This window comes from Salvelinus sp. IW2-2015, linkage group LG2 (genome assembly GCF_002910315.2).
Source record: "Salvelinus sp. IW2-2015 linkage group LG2, ASM291031v2, whole genome shotgun sequence".
NCBI classification, from domain to species: domain Eukaryota; kingdom Metazoa; phylum Chordata; class Actinopteri; order Salmoniformes; family Salmonidae; genus Salvelinus; species Salvelinus sp. IW2-2015.
The window spans coordinates 24,014,705-24,033,553 of NC_036839.1; the positions used below are offsets into that span (position 1 = coordinate 24,014,705).

At 44.5% G+C, this 18,849-nt stretch overlaps 1 protein-coding gene across 1 annotated transcript in view; it reads right to left on the reverse strand.

The window, feature by feature from the left end:
* The window catches only part of gli2a (GLI family zinc finger 2a), a 118,907-nt gene that overhangs the window by 28,326 nt on the left and 71,732 nt on the right, over positions 1-18,849 (reverse strand). The window contains exon 4 of the mRNA XM_024006695.2: positions 4,684-4,889. Within this exon, the coding sequence (XP_023862463.1) occupies positions 4,684-4,889 (206 nt within the window). The remainder of the gene's footprint in view (positions 1-4,683; positions 4,890-18,849) is intronic.

Sequence of the window (18,849 nt, forward strand, 5' to 3'; positions counted from 1 at the left end):
TGGAGAGCAGGAAACAGGGGGAGGAGCCACAGTTATGGCTATAGGCCACAGTGGCTCACTGCAAAAGGAAAGAAAACAAATCTACATCTCACTCTACAGCTTGTGACACTTTTAAATGTGGTTACAGGGTGCAGGTTTAAACACGTTCTACATCAATATTTCCGTAATGCTCAAGGGTTCCCTTCTCTACCACTATGGATGCCATTTTATGGCTGTGTGTGTGTGTGTGTGTCGTGTGGTGTGTGTGTGTGTGTGTTGTGTGTGTGTGTGTGTGTGTTGTGTGTGTGTGTGTGTGTGAGGATGGTGGAGGGTAGTGGACTGGACAGACAGACTGAGGATGGTGGAGGGTAGTGGACTGGACAGACAGAATGAGGATGGTGGAGGGTAGTGGACTGGACTGGACAGACAGACTGAGGATGGTGGAAGGTAGTGGACTGGACAGACAGACGGAGGATGGTGGAGGGTAGTGGACTGGACAGACAGACTGAGGATGGTGGAGGGTAGTGGATGAGACAGACACAAGGACAGGAGCATGGTAGTGGAGGGTAGAGGATAAAACCAGTAGTCGTCCCGGTGAAACCAGCTCATAAAGCCAGGGAATTCAACAGACAGAAGGCAGAGCAAGGAGGCTCTATCTCATTTACATGGTTTGGGGTGACCCTACACTGCTGTATCAGACATATAGTAGACATTGACAACACTGACTATAAAGGGTGTGGATGTTTCCTATAATTGGAAGATCTGTCCCTTTCTTGATGTAACCAAGTTGATATGCTGATAAAATGGACTGATTCTATAGCTCTACAACAACATAGGAAAAATAATAATCTCTGGGACAATTAACAGTAGTGTCCAGGCATTAGGTTACTAAAACTACACTCAAAACAAGTTGTCTACAACTACTTTACAGGTATTCTATCTCGAGAATTATCTACAGTATTCTCCGATAGGCTCCACGCTTACACAACTTTATTTATGTTCACTCAAGCTTAATGCCCTCCATTTTATGACATACTTCTTTGCCACTACTGCCACTTTATCAGTGACAGAATCTCTTCCGCATTGCTTCTCCTAAAAGCCACAGAGCCATTAAAGTCAACAGGGGAGTACACTCAGTGATTTATCTGTATCTAAGACAGCTCTATCTCTCAGCCTTTGTAGCCTCTCAGGCAGCTCTCTCTACTCTCTTCAACCTGTTGTTGTAACAGGGTCGTGAGGACAGGCCTGTCATCATATGAGCTCCATATTGGGGAGGGAAATGTGCTCTGTTAGTCCTTGCTAATTTCCATGGTTTCCGATACCCAAACATTTGTTCAGAAACGTATACACACATTCTAGCATGTGCACATACACTCTTTCTTTCTCTCTCTAGCTCTCTTACACTCACGTAAGCACTCACACATTCATGCACGCTCACGCATGCAAACACACACACAGTGTACACTTTTATACAACAGGTAACCAACATTTAATGATTTACAGTTTAGGTTGGAAGTTTACATACACCTTAGCCAAATACATTTAAACTCAGTTTTTCACAATTCCTGACATTGAATCCAAGTAAAAATTCCCTGTCTTAGGTCAGTTAGGATCACCACTTTATTTTAAGAATGTGAAATGTCAGAATAATAGTAGAGAGAATGATTTATTTCAGCTTTTATTTCTTTCATCACATTCCCAGTGGGTCAGAAGTTTACATACACTCAATTAGTATTTGGTAGCATTGCCTTTAAATTGTTTAACTTGGGTCAAACGTCAAATTTTGGCCCATTCCTCCTGACAGAGCTGGTGTAACTGAGTCAGGTTTGTAGGCCTCCTTGCTCGCACACGCTTTTTCAGTTCTGCCCACAAATTTTCTATAGGATTCAGGTTAGGGCTTTCTGATGGCCACTCCAATACCTTGACTTGTTGCCCTTAAGACATTTTGCCACAACTTTGGAAGTATGCTTGGGGTCATTGTCCATTTGGAAGACCCATTTGTGACCAAGCTTTAACTTCCTGACTGATGTCTTGAGATGTTGCTTCAATATATCCACATAATTTCCCTTCCTCATGATGCCATCTATTTTGTGAAGTGCACCAGTCCCTCCTGCAGCAAAGCACCCCACAACATGATGCTGCCACCCCCGTGCTTCACGGTTGGGATGGTGTTCTTCGGCTTGCAAGCCTCCCCCTTTCTCCTCCAAACATAACAATGGTCATTATGGCCAAACAGTTCTATTTTTGTTTCATCAGACCAGAGGACATTTCTCCAAAAAGTATGATCTTTGTCCCCATGTGCAGTTGCAAACTGTAGTCTKGCTTTTTTAAGTCGGTTTTAGAGCAGTGGCTTCTTCCTTGCTGAGCGGCCTTTCAGGTTATGTCAATAAAGGACTCGTTTTACTGTGGATATAGATACGTTGTACACGTTTCCTCCAGCATCTTCACAAGGTCCTTTGCTGTTGTTCTGGGATTGATTTGCACTTTTCGCACCAAAGTACATTCATCTCTAGGAGACAGAACGCGTCTCCTTCCTGAGTGGTATGACGGCTGTGTGGTCCCATGGTGTTCATACTTGCATTCTATTGTTTGTACAGATGAACATGGTACCTTCAGGTGTTTGGAAATTGCTCCCAAGGATGAACCAGACTTGTGGAGGTCTACACATTTTTTTCTGAAGTCTTGGCTGATTTCTTTTGATTTTCCCATGATGTCAAGCAAAGAGGCACTGAGTTTGAAGGTAGGCCTTAAAATACATCCACAGGTACATCTCCAATTGACTAAAATGATGTCAGTTAGCCTATCAGAAGCTTCTAAAGCCATGACATAATTTTTGTGAATTTTCCAAGCTGTTTAAAGGCACAGTCAACTTAGTGTATATAAACTTCTGAGCCACTGGAATTGTGATACAGTGAATTATAAGTGAAATAATCTGTCTGCAAAGAATTGTTGGAAAAATTACTTGTCATGCACAAAGTAGATGTCCTAACCGACTTGCCAAAACTATAGTTTGTTAACAAGAATTTTGTGGAGTGGTTGAAAAACTAGTTTTAATGACTCCAACCTAACTGTATGTAAACTTCCGACTTCAACTGTATGTATTTTCATTAAAAACTTTATTTAAATGTATTCATATTATTTCATTCTTCCACAAAATATAGTCCCGACACAAATCTATGGTTGCTACCCAAGCCAGCTGGTCGTTCGTTCTATCGGTTTGGTTGCCGGTGACGTGACCCAGTCGTTGAGTCTTTTTGTTCTGCATCTATGGACGCAACCCTGACTTTGTTCTAAATGCTCTATTGCCATACTGGCTGGCAACGTCCTTATCCCTTGCTTGCTAGCTAGCCAACTACGGATAATTTACAGTCACGTCAAACAGCACAGCCAGAATAACAACAAAGTAGCTGCGTTTGTTTAAGCTGTTTTCTAGTGATATTTATTTGGATACATCAATAATAATGAGCTAATGATACACTATTTCACCTGGCATAGATAATGTGCTCTCTCGTCAGGACATTGTTGTTCAGAGGAGCTAGCCAACAACACAGCTAACACAATCACTTCAAACTGAAGCTGGAAATACTGCAAACTAGCTGCACTGTTTCGTTTGACCTGTTTTTACTTCGTTTCGTTTTAACCGGTAAATTGTAAATATTTTCTTTGTAAATATCCATAAAAATTATGCTGATTCATGACTTCGACTGGCTGAGAAAAGCTGCCTGCCTGTCTGTCTGTCTCCTTCTGACTCCCAACACGTTCATTACTATGGGACAGCTGGAGATTGAATTTCAATACTGAAACAATGTTGCAAATATCAAAGGGAAAGACAGCAAGTTTTACCGCTATTGAAAACCAATTGTTAGTCTAAAAGAAATGGGAGATAATGTCTACATGTTTTTTATAGTGGCGATCAAGTTCATAACTTTTTATAGTGGAGATCAAGTTCATAACTTTTTATAGTTGGAGATCAAGTTTCATAACTTTTTATAGTGGAGATCAAGTTCATAACTTTTTATAGTGGAGATCAAGTTCATAACTTTTTATAGTGGAGATCAAGTTCATAACTTGCCAGGCTGGGCTGATGAGACAGTGGATTGCGCAATCAGATGGAACAGAGTAAATAGGCATTTCAACGTCATAGCTTTAGCCGGTGGTAACTTGTGGAATAGACACCGGTTGGAATGCGGTTTTAACCAATGAGCGTCCAGGATTAGACCCACCCGTTGTATAAACCATACACATCCCATTACATGAGAGGATGAAAGGAGAAAGTTTTAATGTAGCAGAGTGTATTAGGTGTTAGACAAATTTTCACAGTATGGTGGGTAATCTGGTGTGTAAACAACATAACAACATATACCCAGGTGTGTTCTGGGAGATGTGTTCCAGACATTCTCTCTCTGTGTTTATAGCGAGAACTATCCATTAAGTGTTATTTCCCTTAAACACAGTCTGATCCTCTCATCTCACCTCCTTAAAACTGAACCGAATGTCTGTAAATCTATCAACACACACCCTTACATAACAACTTTCAAACTATATTTCTGTCTTATTCTTAGCATTTGTATATATATCATGTACAATCTGACAGATATGGGCGTAGAAAATATGATGCACTTTTTAATATTTTGTATTTCTTTTAATGCTCTGTTACAGTAAGCTCCCCTATAACTGCCAGTAGTTTGTATGTGTGTGTCTCACCTTCTGCAGGGCTGAGTCCACGGGCAGCAGAAATCATGGAGAGGGTGGGGCTGCTGTGCATGGAGCGGAGGTAGTGCTCCATCTGGGGGTGGACGTAGGAGTGAGGGGGGCTGAAGGGGGAATCCCCCGTCCCTGCTGCGTGGGGGGACAGACGGATCAGAGAGATGCCGTCTGAGATGACCGGGCTGCCTGCTAGGCCATGATGTCTGGAAAGAGAGAGGGAAAATGAGTTAGTAACAGAAATAGAGTGAAAGAGACAACCATGCACAAGCATGAATACCTTGAAAGAGTAATGCAAAACAGTGTTTTGTACAGCAGGATTTTTGTGAATTGAACATGTTAGTGGTTTACATGTGCTGTATGTCTGCCATTCAGGTCGTTCCCTGAAAACATGTACATGTCAATCCAGATCCACTACTACTTCCTGATCTGTCCTAGTGAACCGCTCCTGCCTGAAGCATTGAACAAGTTGAGACTGAGGGTCTCAGACTACACTCCTATGAAAAAGCCTACTGTTTGGGTGTCTGTTTGGGTGGGCACAGCCAAGGTGTCTCTCATATTAGTACTTAGCCCTGTTACGAGTCAGCACATCCATCCGGATGTAACTGTAAAAAACTGAGGCGTCTCGTCGGCCACCTTCAAGCTACCAGATTAATAGAACAAGATACCCTGACTAAAGTTGAGTCATTGATAATATAGCCCACAGGTCACAGTCAGGGGGATATAAATGTGTCATCTGTTGGCAGGTAACTAGCAGGTCTGCTTGTAGAAACACAGCCAGGAGGCTGCTGTAACTCTTGATAGCTACTCCCTGAAGCCAGAATAGAACACCGAATACCGTGCCGGGTGTCTGCTGGCCGCTGGCACAGTTCTTTTAACTGTTTTTGGCAAAGCTTGTTCTTTGAAGGGGCATGCTACTCCTTGTGTTAATATGGTTGTTGGGTCTAATTGAAACCTCTGTGTGTGGTGAGCCAGGCAGTACAGCACCTGGAAACAGGTGAAGAGGAGAAGATGTCAGGATTTAAACAAAGCAGGCCAGTACCACGTCCTCACCTCTCCACTCTCTGTCTGCTGCTATAGAGGCCTACAGGCTTCTCCTATACTACAGGCTGCTTCTCTTAACCAAGGAGTAGATGTGTCAGGAGGTGTTTTTAAAGAAAGCAGGCCAGTACCACGTCCTCACACTTCATTAGTCTCCAAATTACCACTGTAATGAGTCATAGTATGCTGTCCATTGGGGAGGTGGGAGGAGAGGGTTGATGAAGTGGAGCGGGACATGGGGGTGGATTCAGGAGAGTGGGATGAGGAGGTGGGGGAGGATGGGGGAAAGTGGGGACGGTGGGGTTGGGGGCTCAGCGTACCAGACTTCAGTCTGCTCAACTGATGAGTTGCAGGGCAGGCAGGCACCACACTAAAAATGCTCTTGCTTTGAAGAAAAAAGTATTTGAAGCCGATATAAGTTAGTATACACAAAGATGTTTTAATATCTATTAGTTATAATGATAAGAATTCATATTAGATACTACGTGGACCTTAGACTTACAACACACATTTCCGTAGTAAATGCTGATATGTGCCAGGAGTACATGAGGTAAAGAAAATAGTTGAAATACTGATATGGCTTCTTCCCGTAAAATCTGTGGATTTGGTTATACTGATCTCTCACTGAAATCCATAGGGATGAGAAGCTGGCAGAGGCTGGTTGTGGGTCTGAAAGGTGGGTCTGAGATGTTAGCGTTCTTGGCAAGGCCTGGGTTCACCTCAGTCGCTCATTTATACCCCTCTCTGTATGGSAGCCAACCTGCACCCAACCCAACCCAACCCAGCTCTTGCTGCTCCCTCCGTTTCCAGTAAACGCCTACAGACAACCAGCCTTGTCTGATGGCCAACTTTCTGCCGTCAACCCCTCCAATGGACGGCCCATAAAGAGGTCTCTGTTCTGTTCTGGGGGAGCTGAGAAGAAACAGACGCTCCATACACAAAAACACAAGCTGATTCCCTCCCCTTGGAGCTTCCACAAGGCGCGGGTCTAGAGGCCTGTGCAAGTTTCACAGACTAGCGTTCAGCTTCCCTGAAGCTCCAGGTTTCGTAAAACTGGCACCAGAGTGCTCTTATCTGTCTGAGTAATTTACTACGGACCGTGCTGGTTGGTCACCGTCCTTCATGTTTAGCCACAGTGTTCCCGGTTATCGCTGCGCTGTGGGGGGAGTGTCATTTGGAGGCAGCGGTGGGATCTGAGGTGTGACGACCCCAAAGAGCCTTTAGAGCCGGCTGAGGCTGCGATCCCAAATGGCACCCTATTCCTTATATAGTGCACTACTTTTGACCAAAAACCTATGGACCCTGGTCAAAAGTATTGCACTAAATAGGGAATATGGTACAATTTTGGACGTTGACTGACTCGCCTGTGGTCCCGACCTCAACCACAGAGAATCAACACAGAGTACACAAGTGAACATTTTCAAATGTGCCATTTCTTAATAAACATTTAAAGCCAGATAAGAGGCCAATGTTGTGTTTATACATACAGTGGTATGGACTCCTTTCAAGCATTTGGAATATAAGTCAATAAACTTAATTGAAACTGTGAAATTGAAATTGGCTAGTTTGTGGAGGCTGTGAATGCTCTCCCTTATGGGAGCCCCCTCCTAGATGGAATCTAAACAAGCTTGAAGTGCAAGAATGATGAACAACAACTGACCTGACTGGTGCAAAATGAATTGGTCGTGCCCTACCTCCCAGACTTAAATTATTTATTTGATCAGAGCTCAAATGGAGAAATGACATACAATTGACACATATACCTTTCTTAAATTCCTTGAATTCCTTTGTTTCAATGGTGAAGCGTTTCTGAATGCCTTTTTCTTTGAGCTTCAAAATACCGCAGTAACACATTGCAGTTTTCACACATAATCATCATCGAAACCTTATTTGTCTGTCACGGTATGACACAGAACATGTTAACAAACACCATTAATCACACACGTGCATGTTTGAGTCTTTGATAATGAGGTGAAATGTACTACCTTGGCCTGTCAGGAGACAACAAATAGGAGACCTCTCTGGCAGCTACTATTATTGAAGTCTTGTCAATCCACCCTCTTTCTGACAAGATGTTACTTGAACTGTTTCTCCACAGACAGGTCTTAGTCACAGACGGAGTATGTAGTGCAACAACCCTGAACAAACGAGCCTGGGAGAGCAGTCTCTACATCAGAACCTGTCATTTAAAGAGAATTCCATCATACATAGCGCCATGGGTGGCTACCAGACTAAACTGAGGAAACGGAAATGGTCCTTTGTAGCTCAGTTAGCAGGGCATGGCGCTTGCAACGCCAGGATAGAGGGTTTGATTTCCGGGACCACCCGTACGTAACATGTATAAAAGCATGACTGTGAAAGGTCCTGCATGGTCAATCTGATGTCTGCAGTGGCCATATAGCATTTACTGCGATACGGCCTCTGCAGAATTCAGGGCATTCATACTTCATGCGCTTCCTGTAGCACTGCAGAGCTGTTGCGAAGGAAGTTTTCAAGAAAGTGAATTTGTGTTTATACAGGACCTCCCGGCCCACCTACTGTCAACCAGCTATACGAAGCCCTCCACATTGTTACAAAATTTGGGAGGTGCACGGTGAAGCAGTACGGAGCTCGATTTGGCACGGAGCTCGATTTGGCCTCTGCATGCCTCCGGAGGTTTCTCAATTGCGTCACCCCCTCCATACGGAGCCTCCGACCACATTTTCAGATCCAGCATAAATTGGCTTTAAATCGCTTTGGATAAAAGCATCTGCTAAATGGCATTTATAATTTATTTTATTATTATTATTATTTATATTATGAAGTCATTGGGAGAGTGGAAGACAGACAGTCGTCTCTTTATCTTTGTCTGTAGCTATGTACAGTGCATTTAGAAGGCATTCAGAATCACTTTTCCCATATTCTTTTTACGTTACAGCCTTATTCTAAAATGTATTAAATTGTTTTTTCCCCTCAACAATCTAAACACAATACCCATAATGACAAAGCAAAAAATGTTTTGGGGAAATATTTGCTAATTTATAATTGAAAAAAAAAAGAAATATCACATTTATATAAGTATTCAGACCCTTTACTCAATACTTTGTTGAAGCACCTTTGGCAGCGATTACAGCCTCGAGTCTTCTTGGGTATGATGCTACAAGCTTGCCAAACCTGTATTTGTGGAGTTTCTCCCATTGTCCACTGCAGATACTCTCAAGCTGTGTCAGGTTGGGATGCGGAGCACTGCTGCACAGCTATTTTCAGGTATCGCCGGAGATTTTCAATAGGGTTCAAGTCTGGGCTCTGGCTGGGCCACCCAAGGACATTCAGAGACTTGTCCCGAAGCCACTCCTGCGTTTTCTTGGCTGTGTGCTTAGGGTTGTTGTCTTGTTGGAAGGTGAACCTTCGCTCCAGTCTGAGGTCCTGAGCGCTCTGGAGCAGATTTTCATCAAGGATCTCTCTGTACTTTGCACCATTCATCTTTCCCTCAATCCTAACTAGTCTCCTAGTTCCTGCCGCTGAAAAACATCCCCACAGCATGATGCTGCCACAACCATGCTTCACCGTAGGGAAGGTGTTGGCCAAGGGATGAGTAGTGCCTAGTTTCCTCCAGACATGACGCTTGGTATTCTGACTAAAGAGTTCAATCTTGGTTTCGTCAGACCAGAGAATCTTGTTTCTCATGGTCGGAGAGTCCTTTAGGTGCCTTTTAGCAAACTCCAAGCGGGCTGTTATGTGCATTTTACTAAGGAGTGGCTTACGTCTTTCCACTCTATAATAAATGTCTGATTTGTGGAATGCTGCAGGAAGGTTCTTCCATCTCCACAGAGGAACTCTGGAGTTCTGTCAGAGTGACCATCGGGTTCTTGGTCACCTCCCTGATCGAGGCCCTTCTCCCCCGATTGCTCAGTTTGGCCAGCTCTAGGAAGAGTCTTGGTTCCAAACTTATTACATTTAAGAATGATGAAGGCCACAGTGTTCTTGGGGACCTTCAATGCTGCAGAAATGTTTTGGTACCCTTCCCCAGATCTGTGTCTCGACACAATCCTGTCTCTGAGCTCTACGGACAATTCCTTCGACCTCATGGCTTGGTTTTTGCTCTGACATGCACTGTCAATTGTGGGACCTTATATAGACAGGTGTGTGCCTTTCCAAATAATGTCTAATCAATTGGATTTACCACAGGTGGACTCCAATCAAGTTGTAGAAACATCTCAAGGATGATCAATGGAAATAGGATTCACCTGAGCTCAATTTTGTGTCTCATAGCAAAGGGTCTGAGTACTTATGTAAATAAGGTATCTGTTTTTATTTTTAATACATTTGCTAAAATAAAAAAATAAAAACAGTTCTCGCTTTGTCATTATGGGGTATTGTGCATAGATTGATGAGTCCATTTTTTTTTATTTCATCCATTTCAAAATAAGGCTGTAACATAACAAAATGGGGAAAAGGTGAAGGGGTCTGAATACTTTCCGAATGCACTGTATATTGTAGGAGGAGTAAAAGGTGGAGAGTGAATACAAGCCACACAAACTACAGTACTGTACATTTCCACTTGAGGTAATTGTTGTTTGCTTCACTGTATGATTACCAGCTTATGTAGCTACTCTCTGCTATCCCATTGTTAGATTCCTAGTGTGAGAAAAAGTGCATTTGGACAAGGGATTGCTTGTTTGAGCTTCAAAAACATATGAGTAAGTGCATAACTGTGTGTATGCATGTGGAGTACAGAGGATAGGGGAGGGGGATGTTTCTGTGCGGTCCTTTTGGTGTGGGGCAGGGCAGTAAATGGACATAGGCTGGTTAGGGCCACCTGTACCTACTGTATTCAACACCTCTTTTTAAGTAGCCTTAGTCTTTCCAGCAACTCCAGGGTGGTGGAACAAGGAGTTAAGGAAGCCTTTCTCTGGACCAACAGACAGACAGATAGCAGCCTTTACCTCTCCTCCCCAACACTGAAGGTTATGTGAATTCAGGCATCCTGTTTCAGTGGATCTCTCTCTCTACTTTCTTTGCCTGGCTGTCTGGAACCGCCAACAAGTTAGTATTTGCCTCTCTGGCATGTTTTTCCCTACTGGCTCAGCAGATGAATTACGACGTGACACACTCTCGTCTGTACTTCTGGGCAGCCACTCCCATTGAGATAAATCACTGTGGTTGTGTGTCAAATGGCACCCTATTCCCTATATAGTGCACTACTTTTGACAAGGGCCCATAGGGCTCTGGTCAAAAGTAGTGCACTATAAAGGGGATCGGGTGCCATTTGGGATGCAAGCTGTGTTACCCCACAGGGGCTGGGGATGGGGCTACAGTGAGCTCCTAGTTGTTTTTGGGACTCTTCATCAGGATGCTGAGGATTTGGACTCAAACTTTGATGATATACTATTCTTTAACAAGTGGACTCTGTGTACAGCAGACAAAGGAATCAGGATGACCTAGAAACCTAGTGGGGACAGTAGCTAGTATGCAAAGACACACTTATCTTTTATTCTGATTCAACTTGGTGACTTCTGCAGTTCTTCAAACCAAATTATCAAAATTTGCCAGATAAATCTTGACATTTTCAAACCATTTGATTGATAGCTGCTTCTGTCCTTTCATGAATGCATTCCTCGCAATAATTCACAGGAACTTTTAAATCCTTCCATTAGTACTGAGTGAAGGCTAGAACCAACATCCTAAAAAACTGAGTGTCAATGGACTGACACCCAATCAGCATGCTCAGGATTAACCCAATCTTCCAACGCTAACCAATCAGCATGCTCAAGATCGGCTTCCCTTCTAACGCACGCTCGGGAACTGTACTTTAAACTAGAAAAAACAAATAGCTGATCTGGAAAGTCCATTTAATCAACACATTCCAAGCCTAGACTGATTGCCTGGTAAGCTGGACCGCATGTGTTTGCGTACAGGGGTGGTGCAGGCCGCAGCTCTCCAGCTCCACCTCACAAAACCTTGGGGCAGAATTCAGTTCAGTTCAATGCTGCAATTTGGATCCAACTCCCAAAAAGAATAAATAGCGGTCCTGCTGATCTGGAATGAGTGGGGATCTGTTTTCTGCTTCCTCTCGTTGTGTTGCCGTTTATGTTCTGGGAACGGAAGGCTGGATTTTGGATACTAATTACCCCCTCCAACATGTTGGCAGAGAGAAGAGGCTGGCTTCCCTCTTCACTGACTTGTGGGTTCACACAGAGGATGCCCATTTCCACAATCCACTTTAGGCCTACACCGCACATTATAAGCACTGTCTCAAAGCAAAGCTCTGTACTGTTACACTGTCTCAGAGCAAGCAAGCACTGTAGTGTACTGTTGAGGGATGAATGCATCTTTCCCCAAATGTCCCAATCTTTCTCCAAAGAACTTTGCCAAATTCCAAATCAAAATCAAATCAAATCAAATTTTATTAGTCACATACACATGGTTAGCAGATGTTAATGCGAGTGTAGCGAAATGCTTGTGCTTCTAGTTCCGACAATGCAGTAATAACCAACAGTAATCTAACCTAACAATTCCACAACTACTACTTACACACACACACAAGTGTAAAGGATAAAGAATATGTACATAAAGATATATGAATGAGTGGTGGTACAGAACGGCATGGCAGATGCAGTAGATGGTATAGAGTACGGTATATACATATGAGATGAGTACTGTAGGGTATGTAAACATAAAGGGCATAGTTTAAAGTGGCTAGTGGTACATGTATTACATAAAGATGGCAAGATGCAGTAGATGATATAGAGTACAGTATATACATATGAGATGGGTAATGTAGGGTATGTAAACATTGTATTAAGTGGCATTGTTAAAGTGGCTAGTGGTACATTTTTACATAATTTCCATCAATTCCCATTTTTAAAGTGGCTGGAGTTGAGTCAGTATGTTGGCAGCGGCCGCTAAATGTTAGTGGTGGCTGTTTAACAGTCTGATGGCCTTGAGTAGAAGCTGTTTTTCAGTCTCTCGGTCCCTGCTTTGATGCACCTGTACTGACCTCGCCTTCTGGATGATAGCGGGGTGAACAGGCAGTGGCTTGGGTGGTTGTTGTCCTTGATGATCTTTATGGCCTTCCTGTGACATCGGGTGGTGTAGGTGTCCTGGAGGGCAGGTAGTTTGCCCCGGTGATGCGTTCTGCGGACCTCACTACCCTCTGGAGAGCCTTACGGTTGTGGCCGGAGCAGTTGCCGTACAGGCGTGATACAGCCCGACAGGATGCTCTCGATTGTGCATCTGTAGAAGTTTGTGAGTGCTTTTGGTGACAAGCCGAATTTCTTCAGCCTCCTGAGGTTGAAGAGGCGCTGCTGCGCCTTCTTCACAACGCTGTCTGTGTGGGTGGACCAATTCAGTCTGTCCGTGATGTGTACACCGAGGAACTTAAAACTTTCCACCTTCTCCACTGCTGACCCGTCGATGTGGATAGGGGGGTGCCTCCTCTGCTGTTTCCTGAAGTCCACAATCATCTCCTTTGTTTTGTTGACGTTGAGTGTGAGGTTATTTTCCTGACACCACACTCCGAGGGCCCTCACCTCCTCCCTGTAGGCCGTCTCGTCGTTGTTTGTAATCAAGCCTACCACTGTAGTGTCATCCGCAAACTTGATGATTGAGTTGGAGGCGTGCATGGCCACGCAGTCGTGGGTGAACAGGGAGTACAGGAGAGGGCTCAGAACGCACCCTTGTGGGGCCCCAGTGTTGAGGATCAGCGGGGTGGAGATGTTGTTACCTACCCTCACCACCTGGGGGCGGCCGTCAGGAAGTCCAGGACCCAGTTGCACAGGGCGGGGTCGAGACCCAGGGTCTCGAGCTTGATGACGAGTTTGGAGGGTACTATGGTGTTAAATGCTGAGCTGTAATCGATGAACAGCATTCTCACAGGGTATTCCTCTTGTCCAGATGGGTTAGGCAGTGTGCAGTGTGGTTGCGATTGCGTCGTCTGTGGACCTATTGGGTCGGTAAGCAAATTGGAGTGGGTCTAGGGTGTCGGTAGGGTGGAGTGATATGGTCCTTGACTAGTCTCTCAAAGCACTTCATGATGACGGAAGTGAGTGCTACGGGGCGGTAGTCGTTTAGCTCAGTTACCTTAGCTTTCTTGGGAACAGGAACAATGGTGGCCCTCTTGAAGCATGTGGGAACAGCAGACTGGATAAGGATTGATTGAATATGTCCGTAAACACACCAGCCAGCTGGTCTGCGCATGCTCTGAGGACGCGGCTGGGAATGCCGTCTGGGCCTGCAGCCTTGCGAGGTTAACACGTTTAAATGTTTTACTCACCTCGGCTGCAGTGAAGGAGAGCCCGCAGGTTTTGGTAGGGGCCGTGTCAGTGGCACTGTATTGTCCTCAAAGCGGGCAAAAAAGTTGTTTAGCCTGTCTGGGAGCAAACATCCTGGTCCGCGACGGGGCTGGTTTTCTTTTGTAGTCCGTGATTGACTGTAGACCCTGCCACATACCTCTTGTGTCTGAGCTGGGAATTGCGACTCGATTTTGTCTCTGTACTGAGACTTAGCCTGTTTGATTGCCTTGCGGAGAGAATAGCTACACTGTTTGTATTCGGTCATGCTTCCGGTCACCTTGCCCTGGTTAAAAGCAGTGGTTCGCGCTTTCAGTTTCACGCGAATGCTGCCGTCAATCCACGGTTTCTGGTTTGGGAATGTTTTATCGTTGCTTTGGTACGACATCGTCAATGCACTTCCTAATGAACTCGCTCACCGAATCAGCATATTCGTCAATATTGTTGTTGGACGCGATGCGGAACATATTCCAATCCGCTGATCGAAGCAGTCTTGAAGCGTGGATTCAGATTGGTCGGACCAGCGTTGAACAGACCTGAGCGCGGGAGCTTGTTGTTTGAGTTTCTGTTTGTAGCGTGAATCAACAAAATGGAGTCGTGGTCAGCTTTTCCGAAAGGGGGGCGGGGAGGGCCTTAAAGCGTCGCGGAAATTAGTATAACAATGGTCGTTAGAGTTTTCCAGCCCTGGTAGCACAATCGATATGCTGTATAGAATTTAGGGAGTTTTGTTTTTAGATTAGCCTTGTTAAAATCCCCAGCTACGATGAATGCAGCCTCAGGGTGTTGTGTTTCCAGTTTACAAAGAGTCAGATAAAGTTCGTTCAGGGCCATCGATGTGTCTGCTTGGGGGGAATATATACGGCTGTGATTATGATTGAAGAGAATTCCCTTGGTAGATAATGCGGTCGACATTTGATTGTGAGGAGTTCTAGATCAGGTGAACAGAATGACTTGAGTTCCTGTGTTGTTATGATGATCACACCACTTCTCGTTAACATAAGGCATACCCCCCGCCCCTCTTCTTACCGAAAGATGTTTGTTTCTGTCGGTGCGATGCCTGAAAAACCAGCTGGCTGCACCGACTCCGTTAGCGTCCCTTGAGTTAGCCATGTTTCCGTGAAGCAGAGCACGTTGCAATCCCTGATGTCTCTCTGGAATGCTACCCGTGCTCGGATTTCATCAACCTTATTGTCAAGAGACTGGACATTGGCGAGTAGTATGCTAGGGAGTGGAGCCGATGTGCCGTCTCCGAAGCCTGACCACGAGACCGCCTCGTATTCCCCTTTTTCGGCGTCGCACAGGGTCGCCGGCTGGGATCAGATCCATTGTATTGGGTGGAAGGCAAAACACTGGATCCGTTTCGGAAATCATATTCCTGGTAGGAACGATGATGAGTTGACGTTAATCGTATATTCAGTAGTTCCTCCCGACTGTATGTAATGAAACCTAAGATTACCTGGGGTACCGATGTAAGAAATAACACGTAAAAAAACAAAATACTGCATATTTTCCAAGGAACGCGAAGCGAGGCGGCCATCTCTTTTCGGCGCCGGAAGTTCCCCTAGTCCAGACCAGCGAAATGCTCCAGGCAGTTTACTCTTATGTCTTTGGTGCATCTAGCCATATCCATGAGTAACTAAGAGGCCTATCTAGCCAGGTACTGACTGATGCAGCATCCCTCCCTAGGAACTCTGGTTCTTGTTCCTCCTGTTCTTTCCATGATATAGACTGACTAGGTGAATCCAGGTGAAAACTATGATCCCTTATTGATGTCACTTGTTAAATCCTCTTCAATCAGTGGATGAAGGCTAGGAGACAGGTTGAAGAAGGATTTTTAGTCCTTGAGACATGGYTTGTGTATGTGTGCCATTCAGAGGGTGAATGGGCAAGACAAAATATTTAAGTGACTTTGAAAGGGGTATGGTAGTAGGTGCCAGGCACATTTCACACTAAACAGTTTCCCGTGTGTATCAAGAATGGTCCACCACCCAAAGGACATCCAGCCAACTTGACACAACTGTGGGAAGCTTTGGGGTCAACATGAGCCAGCATCCCTGTGGAAAGCTTTCGACACCTTGTGGAGTCCATGTCCCAATGAATTGAGGCTGTTCTGAGGGCAAATGGGGTTGCAACTCAATATAAGGAAGGTGCTCCTAATGTTTTGTTCACTCAGTGTATATGGAAACTAGCTATAAACAGAGAAGGAACTGTCCCATTGCTAGCTCTGTTCTGAGGCGCTGCCAGCCAGGCATGAAGGCAGCATCCATCCCTTCTACCAGAGTAGGAATAGTCCGATAGCTGTAAATATGACAGCTCTGACAAAATGACCCATGCCCTCATTATTTTCCAAGCAAACAGTGATGAAGGGTCTCAGTGCGGAGCCGTCTTGTTCAGGTAGACAGGAAGCAGAACCCCTGACATACTGCAGTGCGGGTAACAAAGCGACATACACCGCCGACATATGACACCGCTACTTAATTTGCAGAGCAAGGTATATGTAATTAGGGTGATTTTGGCACAGGCGGAGGAACAGACAGCTAGATCAGGGGCTTGATGAATTAGGGGAGCACTGTCAAGATCAAATCACATTAATCATGGCAGTCGGAGTAAGAACTCTGTTTCCAACTCCACTCGTCCTCCTCCCTGGTTTGTCTAGTGATGAATAGCTTTTCCACTGCAGGAACCAAGTATGTATCACCATCACCATCAGATCTGGGAATGCAAATAGAAGTCCCACAAACCTATTGATTTGTTTCATCCACCTCTTTGTGTTTTTTAAGATAAGCGGAGAAAGGAGAGGAGAGCTGGCAATGTTAAGCAGACCAAACTTTTTCTGGGACGGACAACAAATTAAAAGGTGTGGACTGGAAAGAAATGTGTCAGTTTGGGTGGAGCCTGAATGACAAAAATAAGCCCAATTTGGCSAAAGTTCTGTCTATCTTTCTTTCTTGATAGCTTGCATGCCTGCCTGCCTCAGTCTGTCTGTCTGACAGATCCCTCTCTGTGGATCTCCTCTAATGTGAAGAGGATGTCTCTCTGGCAATGCTCCCTAGCGTTTCAGCGCACCCTGCCAGCGGAACTACAGAGCTTTCCAAGTCCCACACCATGAAACGAAAGGGAGATACCAACGGAAATGTTAACATTCTGTTGTATTGGTGCTAAACCGACTGGTTCTTTATTTTCTCCTTTCTCTCTCTCAGTATCATCTGTCTTTAATATGGACCTGGCTTTCTCTCTCTCCGTTTGGAAAGGTTTCTCTCTCTCTGACTTGGATGAAAGGAGGGAGAGATGGCGGGACCACCGAGGGTAAATCACTCCAGGGTGATGACTGACCTGCTCATTCACATTCTTGTAAAGAACAGGACACACTCCAGAAAACATTCATTTAATTAAAGATAAGGTTTAACAAACTGAAACAGAAGCCAGTGCCCAACAATTTAGCTAGATCAGGTATTCCCAAACTGGGGTATGCAATGCCATCGGGGGTACGCCAATGACATAGTGGAGTGGTAACGCACGTGCAAGCAGTTGCTCCCAACGCCACTTGGGTACACTGCCACATCCACCGAGAGGCTCTTGCTGCCAAGGGAATGCATGACAGCTTGAAAGACATTTTGGACACTACAGTGAAAATGGTTAACTTTGTTAAAGCAAGGCCCTTGAACTCAAATGTATTTTCTGCACTATGCAATGATATTGGCAGCGGCCATGTAACGCTTTTACAACATACAGAAGTTTGCTGGTTATCAAGGGGCAAAGTATTGACACGTTAAAGTTTTCTTTACTGACCATAATTTTCACTTGTCTGACCGCTTGCATGATGACGAATTTCTCACACGACTGGCCTATCTGGGTGATGTTTTTTCTCGTATGAATGATCTGAATCTAGGTTTAAAGGGACTCTCCGCAACTATATTCAATGTGCAGGACAAAATTGAGGTTATGATTAAGAAGTTGGAGCTCTTCTCTGTCTGCATTAACAAGGACAACACACAGGTCTTCCCATCATTGTATGATTTTTTGGGTGCAAATGAACTCAAGCTTACGGACAATGTTAAATGTGATATAGCGAAGCACCTGAGTGAGTTGGATGCGCAATTACGCAGGTACTTTCCCGAAATGGATGACGCAAACAACTGGTTTCGTTATCCCTTCATGTCCTGCCTCCAGTCCACTTACCGATATCTGAATAAGAGAGCCTCATCGAAATTGCAACAATGGTTCCGTGAAAATTTWAATGAATCAGAAGCCACTTCCTGATTTCTGGATTGGGCTGAGCTCAGAGTATCCTGCCTTGGCAAATCACGCTGTTAAGAGACTGATGCCCTATGCAACCACATACCTATGTGAGAGTGGATTCTTGGCCCTCACTAGCATGAAAACGAAATACAGGCACAGACTGTGTGTGGAAAATGATTTAAGACTGAGACTCTCTCCAATACAACCCAAAATTGCAGAGTTATGTGCATCCTTTAAAGCACACCCTTCTCATTAATCTGTGGTGAGTTAGTCACAATTTTCAATTAACAAAAGGTTTTATATGTAAGATGGTTAAATAAAGAGCAAAGTTATTTATTATTATTATATTTTATTTGTGCCCTGGTCCTATAAGAGCTCTTTGTCACTTCCCACGAGCCGGGTTGTGACAAAAACTCACACTCATTCTTATGTTTAATAAATGTATCGTATAGTGTGTGTGTGGCAGGCTTACAATGATGGCAAAAGAAAACAACATTTGAGAGTGTGCTGACCCTGGTGCTAGAGGGGGTACGCAGCTGGAGGTTGAATGGGTACGGGACTATAAAGAGTTTGGGCACCACTGAGCTAGATGCCTTGGCCATAAACACTCACATTC